The sequence below is a fragment of the Somniosus microcephalus genome, chromosome 10 (assembly GCF_052327205.1).
Source record: "Somniosus microcephalus isolate GS21.2 chromosome 10, FLI_Smic_1.0, whole genome shotgun sequence".
NCBI lineage: Eukaryota > Metazoa > Chordata > Chondrichthyes > Squaliformes > Somniosidae > Somniosus > Somniosus microcephalus.
In genome coordinates, this window is record NC_140996.1 from 213,469,577 (window position 1) to 213,480,920 (window position 11,344).

Sequence of the window (11,344 nt, forward strand, 5' to 3'; positions counted from 1 at the left end):
TTTCTTAAAGTGTGCTGCCAAGGTGAGGGGGTGGGGGGGGACTGGAATCTTAATTCAATGTGGTAGTTGCTATTGGAATTGTCCATTGTCGCCCTCCCATCACATTGCCTGGACGCCAATGTCCCCACCATCCCCAGGAAGCAATACTGTCGTAACCTACAGCAGAAGGAAAGATTACAGGAGCATTGTATTGTCCTACATAGTTTTATTGGCCACTGAGGACTGCACTGTCAGTTTTTTCATGAATAAAGGGCATGACATGTAGGAATAATTGCATGGAATGCTTATGAACAATTAATTGCATGTCATCATGGTCCCAAGCCCCCAGTAGCATACAATTCAATTTGTCGGAACATAGGAACAGGAGTAGGCCAATAAGCCCCTCAGGCCTGCTCCGCCATTCAATTAGATCATGGTTCACCAACTCCATTTTCCCACCTTTGCTCCAAAGCTCTCGCCTAACAAAAATCTATCAGGTTCAGGAAAAGATTTTTTTTTAAATAACAAAGTATTGCTAGTCAGAGTTTTAGCAATAATATTGTGAACCATTTATTATTTTCTACTAGTAACTAGTAAACTAACAAATACTGTAAATATGTGTTATGTTTCTGCTGTTGTTCACGTGCGCTATTACTGTTTAGTAAATTTGTTTGACCAAAAGACAAGAAGGGTCCTGTGATAGCATGGGATAGCAGTTGTCAACGCCATCTTAGAAAAAAACTTTTCTGTCAGCTATTCTGGGCATGCTACAATATTTTACCTAGTTATCAAAGCAAGTGAAAACACTCTCAAGGATACAAGGAGCAAAGCTTCACCTATGTGAGTACTCTGAAATACGGAAGCCAAAAATATCTGGAGTAAAAAAGGTAAAAGAACCAACAAAAAAAATAACATTGACCTTGGAGGTAAAGGTGGTGCAAATTGAATAGAAAAGGTAAATTCAGAGTACTCTCACAATTTGAACCATACCTGCATGCATGACAAGGCAGCACAGATACAAAAATGGTAAACGGTGAGTTTAGGACTGATGTTGGGAAGGAATAATCAATAAAGTCAAAACACTTGGGCCTAGAAATTCACTGGCGCCCGCCAGCCTCGCCAGGGCGCCGGAAGTACCGCCCCGGAAGGAGTCGCGGCCGGCCGCCGCAAATTCAGTTTCAGCGCCCCAGACGGAAGCGCGGCACTACTCGAGGCACCCCGCATCCCTCTTGGGGCGCTGCAACTGAAAATCGCAGTGCAACGTGCCGCAGCGCGCTGCGGTACTGCAGACCTTCCTCCCCTTCTTAAAAGGGAGGGGCCTGCTGCAGCGCGCTCAAAGAGCACGTGTGCCGGCAAAAGAGCCCGGCACCGAGGAGAAGTGCCGGGCTCTTGGGACACAGCCGGCACTCTGCAGGGGGGGGGGGGGGCGGGCGGCTCAGGAGGCCGGGGACGGCGACGTGGAGAGGTGCTGGCAGGCGGCCAGCAAACAAAATGGCCGCCCCGCACCTCAGCGCCTCTACCGCCGCAGGTAGGCCCCCCTGAACCGGTCGCAAATTGTGACCGGCGTTAAAGCAGGGGGCGCTACTAAATTTCACGATCGGGGCGGTAGCGGGGTGCTGCGCACGCCGATGACATCATCGGTAGCGGCGCAGCGCTAACGGCTAGCGCCGCCATTAGCGTCCCGCTAAATTTAGCGGGAGGCGTGGCCAGTGGCGCAAAACCCACTAAGTGCCCTCTTAGGGCGCTAACGGGTGGCGGAGGCCACTGAATTTCTAGGCCTTGGTGTTTGCTTTTAATAAACCACTATGGAGCAATTTATTTGAATTTATACCATATTTTAAATCATTCTCAGCAGCCTCCCAAGCTTCACCCCATACAAACGAACTCATCCAGGGCTCTCTCATCCAAATTTTATCCCATACTATTACCCCTAGCCTCACCGACCTCCATTGGATTCCACTCCCCTCATTCTAGTCCACAAATCCCTCCCTGGCCTTGCTCCATCCCACTTCAATCTCCTCCAGTTCTATATCCTACCTCGCACCTTGACGCTGGACTGCTGTGCATCCCCTTCCCACCATCGGTCATTACACCAAGGAATTTGGAAATTCTCTTCCTAAACCTCTCCACTATGCCTCTGCAACTTACATTCTTCCAGCCCTTTGTACCTGTGGCTCTGGCCTCCTAAGCATCTCTGCTCTTCCCTCCCAACCTACCCTTGCAGGTGCGGAGGTCCACTGTAAAGCTTTAACAGTGTTCTTGCTGTGATCAGCTAATTTACCACAGATTAGGGATAAAACATGGAACTTTTCTGGGCTGTACAGCTCAGTAACAGATCATAGTGCACCTACCAACTCAGCCATGAGGGGACCTCGGGTGAAAAAACATTACTACAATTTAGTAACAGTATGATTGTTTTGGTATGGCAATATACAATTTTTTTTTAAATATAGAAAATTTTGTTTCAAGTGGAAAACATGCAAAACTTACTGCTTTTGTCCCCGATGATCTCCGTGTTGCTCGAGCATTTAATCCATTTCTAGGACTTGAACATGTACCAGACGGGAGAGCTGAAGTAAGTTGGGATGGAGGACTTGAAAAGTATTTAGAAGTCACTAAAGGAGACGTTGAGTAACCCAATATATTCAACTCGGAGTTGGAATGATTCTTGTTATTGCTTCCAGTCAGAGGCTGGTCATTTGTTGCATCACCAATGCCTACCTCAATTGTTTCACCACTCTCTATTCGTTTCAAGTAATCTTTCAGCATGGACTGTGTGGTCGTCTCACTCAACCAGTACAGGAAGAGCTCATCAACTTTCATTTTAAGAACTGGGGCAGCAGGCATTGTCAACTTTTTCAGGATGTGTCAAATAACCAAGATGATTGTTAAGCCTTTGTTGTCAACCGATTGTCCGTGAAAGCCAAAATCCTGTCCCGTCTTCCTCAACTTTACGCAAATATTATAATTCCTGAGGAAAGGAAAGGGAAAAGTTGTGTTAAAACAACGGGCTCTGTACCTTTTATTGCTGCTCATTTCTTCCTCCTGCTATTCCTGCATCTGGCAAGGTAGACAGACAATCTGCTTTGCAGCCAGTGTCAAATAACACACTTGAACCAGTCAGCAAGAGATAGACCAGAGGAACTTGAGGTAACTCACCTGTTGATTTTTCCCTGCTTCCTGTGGAGGAGAGGAGGGCAGGCCAGAGATTAGCCTATGTGAATCCAAGGTTAAATTCCTCCTCTATGCAGATGACCTGGTTCTGCTGTCACCAACTAAGGAGGGTCTACAGCAGAACCTGGATCTGCTGGAGTCGTTCTGCCAGACCTGGGCCCTGACAATAAATCCCCAAAAAACCAAAGTCGTTGTGTTCCAGCAAAGATCCAGACATCAGGGACCCAAAATAAATTTCACACTAGGAACAACCAAAATTGAACAAACCACTAACTACACATACTTGGGCTTAAAAATCAGTTCTACGGGAAATTTTCATCTGGCTGTGAATGAACTGAAAGAGAAAGCAAGAAGGGCTTTCTATGCCATTAAAAAATCAATCCAAATAGAAATCCCAATTAGCATTTGGCTCAAAATTTTTAAATCAGTAATTGAACCAATTGCACTCTATGGCAGTGAGGTGTGGGGACCACTAACACAACAAGAATTTGCAAAATGGGACAAACACCCAATTGAGATCCTACATGCAGAATTCTGTAAAAGTATCCTCCGGACTCAAAGGAAAACCGTAAACAATGCATGCAGGGCAGAACTAGGCCAATATCCATTAATAATCACTATCCAAAAAAGAGCCACCAAATTTTGGAAACACCTAAAAAATGAGCAACCCCCACTGCTATCATCACGAAGCCCTGAAATGCCAAGAGAGGACCATAAAGAAGAATACCCTCAGTCAACTAGTCCTGGGACTCAGTGAAGTAACTACTAACAATAACCAGCCCCAGGACAGTGACAGCGTAACACAAAGAATTCGACCCAACACAATCGTCACTAAGCAAAAGGAAAAATATGTCATATTGGGCAGAAACAACAAAAACCCAAAACAAACTCAATTGCTACCTGGCCCTAAACAGACAATACAACATGGCTGATTACCTGACCGTGGTAAAGGATAGCAAACTGAGAAAAACCTTGACAATGTACAGACTTAGTGAACATAGCCTGGCGATCGAAAAAGGTAGACACAGGCAGACCCGGCTACCAAGAGAGGACAGGATATGCTCTCACTGCAGTCAGGGAGTGGTGGAGACAGAGATGCACTTCCTCACAGCTTGTAGAAAATATCAGGGCATAAGGGAGAATTTCTACCCAAAATTCACAAAAATATGCCCGGAATTCAGAAATTTGAATGACGACCAAAAACTCCCATACCTACTAGGGGAAGAGAGAAATTGTGTAACCTTAGCGGCACACTATGTTACAGCTTGCCATAAACAGAGGGACAACCACTAAATATAAAAAAAGAGTATATACAAATTATATGAATGTATATTTATACACTCAGGGGTATATCTGTTTATACACTGTATGGATAGATCTGTATTTTTGTGTTCAACCATGAATGTTTTTCGATGCTTTGGCAACATAAGATGTACCTTGTCATGCCAATAAAGCGATTTGAATTGAATTGAATTGAATTGATTAGCATCAAATCGCTGGTTATGGCCTGTATCACTAATGGTAGCCAAGACTGGAAACTTACAATGTGAGAAAGTTCAAGGGCACTCTGTATTACAACATATTAAGCTATAGTAACCTAGCAGCTACTTTAGAGGTTGCGAGTTCAAATTCCACCGTGGCAACTTGTGAAATTGAATTTAATAAATCTGGTAATTTGTGATCGGTCTCCAGAAAAATAACCATGAAAGCCATTGGATTATCATAAATACCCAAATGGTTCACTAATGTTCATCAGTGAAGGAATCTGCTACCCATATCTGGTCAAGCCTACACATGACTCTAGACCTATGCTATACAAGTGACTCTTAATGCCCGCAGGGCAACTAGGAATGGGCAATTACTACTGCCTTGCCAGTGCTGTCCACACCCCAAGAAGAAATAGAAAAAAATTAAAATCAATAACATGCTGAACCACCAGCGTCCCAAAATCAGTTTCAATTGTTTGTGCATCAATTGCTAAAATTTAATGTAACTGCCGTAAATATACAACTTTGCTCATCAAAAAAAGATCAGTGTGTTGCTTGTTAAGGACTAAAAGCAGGTACCTTCTTTCCAATCACAGATCAAAACATTCTAATGTTCCAATTACAGTACTGCCAATAAATGTTTGGTGGTTATCTTGGGTGACATGTAGCTGATTAATGCAGTTGTCTGGAACATTGATTACATAAATGACACCATAGTGACGACATAATCTCTTCCTGCAGTCCTGAATGCGCTCCAGTTGATATTAAGCATTAAACATGGCTAGCAGTTATGTGAAAGATGTATTTAATCTAATCAACTGTACTTTTGCCCTGTGCTTTTAGGACACTCATATTGAATCCTTGAGTTAATCAAATCTGCTTGGTAATGCTAGATCAGATGAAGATCATTGATATTTTCCAATTTGACCATTCTCTCGGAATCTAAATCAGGAATAAAGTAGTAAGCAACAAAAGATTGTGTTGGAGAAAAACAGAAAAGGAGGGTTACATATGCAAAATCTATCAAGCGACTTTGCACGACAAAATAACCAGTTTCCTTGCATCTCTCACCATCCACATGCTCCAACCCATTTCCAGTCTGAATACCTTCTACATCAGCTCCTGGTGGGGGGGAAAGCGAAGTTGCATACAATTGCACTTTCAAGCTCCCAACAGCAAAAACTTTCACTAGGATACCTCAGCAGCTATTGATTTGGTTCTTCATCTACACCACTGACACCTTTACCTAGCAAAATCTTCACCATCTCCCATCCTGGTTGTTCCCCGCGGTATGGCCCCCATCTTCACTCCCTCAACTCCAAAAGGATCAGAGTTGAACATATCGGGTCCACGATAGCTGAAACATCAATCGCAATATCTGGCTGGCTCACACCAAGGACTTCCAAACCTTACTCTCGTCTACCAAAATCACCCACTATTCTAGAGCAAAGATAACGACTCCCTTGTTTTCTCCACTACCAACTGTTTCCTTAATACCCATCTCCCCTGGCTTCTCCATGGTCACCTCCAACAACTGAAAGGGGCTCAAATTTCTTTGTCACCAAGATAGAGACCATCTATTCAGTTGCCTCTGTTGCTTCCTCCCTTCCCCACTAGTTCAAATCTCCACCCAGACCCCTGAACACCATCTTGCTCTACTTTTTCCTCCCATCTTCAAATTCATCAAACCCACCTCCTGGACCCTCAACCTCATCCCACTTCACTTTCTGCACCACCACCCCCCCCCCACCATTATAAATGGTTCCCCCACCTCAAGTACTGCACCCCTCCCTTTCAAAACAGCCATGGCCACTCCTCCTCTTCAAAAAAACACCCTTGTCCTTGATTCTCTTGCTGACTGCCACCCCATCTCCAATCTCCCTTTCTCCTCCAGATCCCTCAAACATGTTATTACCTCCCAAATTCGTGCTCAATTTTCTCATAATTCAGTTTGATTTGTTGATTATTTCCCAATCAATCAGAGTTCCGCCCCTGCCACAGCACTGAAACAACCCTAACCAGTCACAAATTACATCCTCTGTACTGTGACCGTGTACATTATCTCTCCTTGTCCTCTCTGCAGCCTTTGACACGGTCAACCACAGCATCACGTTACCCTCCTCCAATACCTCCCCTTCATTGTCCGCTTAGTAGGATTACTCTCGCGTGGTTAAATTCTCATTTGTCTAATCGTAGCCAGAACATCTCCAGCAATAGCTTCTCTTCCTGCATCACCGGAGCACCCCTCCCCCCAAACCAGGATCTATCCTTGCTCTCTCCTTTTCGTTATCTACATGCTACCCTTGGCAACATCATTTACAAACATGGAGTCAGCTTCTGCATATATGACAACCAGATCTACCATTCCGCTAACACTCTCTACTGTCAGGCTGCTTGTTTGAAATGTAGTCTTGGATAAGCTGGCATTTTCTCATTGGGAAGACCAAAGTTACAGTCTTCGGCCCTCGCCACAAACTCACATCGCTCACCGCTGATTCCATTCCCCTCCGTGGACATTCTCAGGCTAAACCAGACAATTCACAACTCGCCATCCTAGTCGACCCTTAGCCGAGTTTGCAACCCAATATCCTCTCCTTCACAAAGACCGTCTACTTCTACCAACGTAGCATCAGCTACCTCCGCCACTGCATCAGCCCATCTGCTGCTGAAACCCTCATTCATGCCTTTGACATCTCCAGACTTTACTCCAATGATCTCCTGGCCAGACTCCCATCCTCCCCCCTCCATAATCAAAACCTCTGCAGCCCAATCATATCCTACACCAAGTCCGACTCATCCATCACCCCTGTACTTGCTCAGTTATGTTGCCTCCGATCCCTCCCTTTCCCCCTGCCTCCTCACATTTAAAATTCACATCCTTGTGTTTAAATCCCTCCATGGCCTCACCCCTCCCAATCACTGTAACCTGCTGAAATTTTCGATTCCCCTGACTGGCTTCTTGTGCATCCCCCACCCACTCTACCATTAGTAGCAGTGCTTTCAGCTATCTAGGCCTCACAGTCTTGTATTCCTTACCTAAACACCCCATCTCCCCAGACCCTCCTTAAAAACCCTGGGACTTTTTTCTACATTAAATGCCAATAATTGTTGTCAACAAATGAGGATCCAGTGCATTTGGACTTGGAAGCCAGTGGAGGTCAGCAGGGACAGGGGTATCGGGTGAACAGGACAGGAAAAAGGCAGTAGAATTTGAATGGATTAGAGCTTGAGGGGCCACCAAGGAGGGCGTTGAGTTGGAGAAGTCAAATCTGGGAAAAAAAGACTACAGATAAGGGTTTTAATGACAATGGAAGAGACGAGGTAGGGTGAAGCTGGTAACAATGTGGAGGTAGAATTGTGGTCTTGGTAATGAATAATAAATGGGGTTTAACACTTAGCTGAGGGTTAAACAGGGCAGAGAGATTGCACACCTTTGGGTTCAGCCCCAGTGAGACACCTGGGAGGGGATGGATGGGCAAACACTATTGTAATTATAAATGGCCTAAAAGGATCTTTAAGGATAGATAACAAGACTATTTACATAATGGCAAACACTATCTACTATAGTTAGATTTATATATTATGGAAAAAGAAATGCATCTTCAATTAGAAGTTGATACAGTTACATACTTGCTTAGTGAATTTGCATGCTTTGACAATAGTATCAGTACTCCTCCATGTTGAACACCACTTGGAAGAAGCACGGAGGGTAGCAAGGGCACAGAATGTACTCTGGGTGGGGGACTTCAATGTTCATCAAGCGTGGCTCGGTAGCACCACCAGTGACCGAGCTGGCCGAGTCCTAAAGGACATAGCTGCCAGACTGGGCCTGCGGCAGGTGGCGAGAGAACCAACATGAGGGGAAAACCTACTTAACCTCGTCCTCACCAATCTACCTGTCGCAGATGCATCTGTCCATGACAGTATTGGTAGGAGTGAGCACCGCAGTCCTTGGGGAGACGAAGTCCTGTCTTCACACTGAGGACACCCTCCATCGTGTTGTCCGTGCTAAATGGGATAGATTAAGAACAGATCTAGCAGCTCAAAACTGGGCATCCATGAGGCGCTGTGGGCCATCAGCAACAGCAAAGTTGTATTCCACCACAATCTGTAGCCTCAACCCAGCATATTCCTCAGTCTACTATTACCATCAAATCTGGCGACCAACTCTGGTTTAATGAGGAGTGTAGAAGAGCATGCCAGGAGCAGCACCAGGCATACCTAAAAATGAGGTGCCAACCTGGGGAAGCTGCAGCACAGGACAACATGCATGCTAAACAGCAGAAGCAGCATGCTATAGACAGGGCTAAGCGATCTCACAATCAACGGATCAAATCAAAGTCCTGCAGCCCTGCCACATCCAGTCGTTAACGGCAGTGGACTATTAAACAACTAATAGGAGGAGGAGGCTCCATGAATATCCGATGGCGGAGGCTAGCACGCGAGTGCAAAAGACAAGGCTGAAGCGTTTGCAACCATTTTCAGACAGAGGTGACGATTGGATGATCCATCTCGGCCTCCTCCCGAGGTCCCCACCATCACAGAAGCCAGTCTTCAGCCAACTTGATTCACTCCACTTGACATTAAGAAACACTGGATATAGCAAAGGTATGGCTGCGCAGTGTTCAGTTACATTTGCAACTCCTCAGATAATGATGCAGTCCATGCCCACATGCAGCAAGACCTGGACGACATTCAGGCTTGGACTGATAAATGGCAAGTAACATTCACGTCACACAACTGCCAGGCAATGACTATCTCCAACAAGCGGGAATCTAACCACCACCCCTTGACATTCAACGGCATAACCATCACCGAATCCCCCTCCATCAACCATTCTCTTATATGTCAGCCAGTGGCTCAGTGGGTAGCATCCTCACCTCAGTCAGAAGGTTGTGGGTTCAAGTCCCATTCCAGAGACTTGAGCACAAAAGTATTGAGGGAGTGCTGCACTGTCGGAGGCGCCATCTTTCAAATAAGATGTTAAACCGAGGCCCCGTCTGCTCTCTCAGGTGGACGTAAAAGATGCCACGGCCACTATTGGAAGAGGAGCAGGGGAGTTCTCCCTGGTGTCCTGGCCAATATTTATCACTCAACCAACAGATTATCTGGTCATTATCTCATTGCTGTTTGTGGGAGCTTGCTGTGTGCAAATTGGCCGCAGCGTTTCTTACATTACAACGGTGACTACACTTCAAAAAGTACTTCGTTGGCTGCAAACATTTTGGGACTTCCTAAAGTTGTGAAAGGCGCTATAGAAATGCAAGTCTTTCTTCATTAATCAAATATATGAAGGGCTGACTGCTGGGGTAGTACTGAGGGAGCGCTGCACAGCAGATGCCACTGACTATCGAAGACGACATTTCTGGTTGTTCCAGTGATGCAGGCTGTTCTCCCGGTGTCCTAGCGAACATTCCTTGCCCAAATTAAAAACAAACATTACAACAGTGACGGAAGGTCATCAACCCAAAACGTTAACTCTCTGTTTTTCCTCACCACAGATGCAGCCTGACCTGCTGAGCATTTCCAGCATTCTCTGTTTCTATTTCAGATTTCCAGCACCGGCAGTATTGGGGCTTTTGTGTTTCGGCAGTGACTACACTTCAAAAAGTACTTCATTGGCTGTAAAGTCTGGACGGTGGTCGTGAAAGGCCCTATCTAAATGCAAGCCTTTTCTTTTTATATGCACTTTGGTAAATTTAAAAAAAAATGAATATTTAAATTCTTTAAGTATAAACAGTGCATTAAAACACAGGCAGCTATTTGCAAATGAGAAAGATGGAAATGCAGCAAGTTAATTATCACTGTATAGAGGGGCGTGGGAGGAGGTAAAGGGTAGGCCATTTAGGACAGAAGTGAGGAGGAATTTCTTCACCCAGAGAGTGGTGAACCTGTGGAATTCTCTGCCACAGAAGACGGTGGAGGCCAGTTCATTAAATATATTCAAGAAGGAGTTAGATATATTTCTTAAGGATCAAGGGATATGGGGAGAAGGCAGGGACAGTGTACTGAATTTGGATGATCAGCCATGATCGCATTGAATGGCGGAGCAGGCTCGAGGGGCCGAATGGCCTACGCCTACTCCTATCTTCTATGTTTCTAGGAGAAGGGTGGGAGGGAGCTTTGGCCTAAATGCAAACTGAAACCTAGCGTTGGGTTGCCATGCCATCCACCACTGACAGCTCCGAAGATAGGATTCGAGGTGTGGGGGGGGGGGGGGGGCGGACCTGACCGGAGAGAGTCTGAGCTGCCAGAACCTGGTTATGTTTGCACACAGCCCGAGATACGTACCCCCGCCTCAGTGACTGACGCTCAGCCGGCTCCTGTCGAGCAGGCTCCGCTGCCTCTTAGTTTCCACCCGCGACCTCCCCTGGGGGCAACTGGCCCGCCGCTGCCGTCCCCGGCGCGCTTTCACTCGGCGCCAACTCTCGCGAGGGCGCCCGGTTGCCGGAGCAACAGCGCCGCCGCCGCGGCCTGTCGCCTCCTGCTGCTGCACAACAACAACTGGTCATAACAGACCCTCATCAATGTAAGAGAATTTAGGATGTGCCAAACATTTTACAATTGTCATGAAATCCAACTAGGAATGACTGTAGGTTGGGTTATGTTGCATCGTTATAAATTTGCTGTACAGACTGCTGATTTCTTGGAAGAATGTAAAAGTACAGACAAAGCTTGAATAAATGATACCATGCGTAAAAAAA

The 11,344-nt window shown here is 45.8% G+C and overlaps 1 protein-coding gene across 2 annotated transcripts in view; it reads right to left on the minus strand.

The window, feature by feature from the left end:
* ppp2r3b (protein phosphatase 2, regulatory subunit B'', beta) overlaps positions 1-11,066 on the minus strand; it is a 150,134-nt gene extending 139,068 nt beyond the window's left edge. The window contains exons 1-2 of one of the 2 annotated variants that reach the window (XR_015079812.1): positions 10,932-11,066; positions 2,470-2,950 (exon numbers count right to left, since the gene is read on the minus strand). Coding sequence is in view for 1 of the 2 variants with exons in the window: in XM_085999595.1 (XP_085855721.1) it covers positions 2,470-2,826 (357 nt within the window). In the remaining variant the exon portion in view is untranslated. The remainder of the gene's footprint in view (positions 1-2,469; positions 2,951-10,931) is intronic. The other variant, XM_085999595.1, reaches the window with a different exon arrangement.
* Between the last annotated feature and the right edge of the window lie 278 nt (positions 11,067-11,344).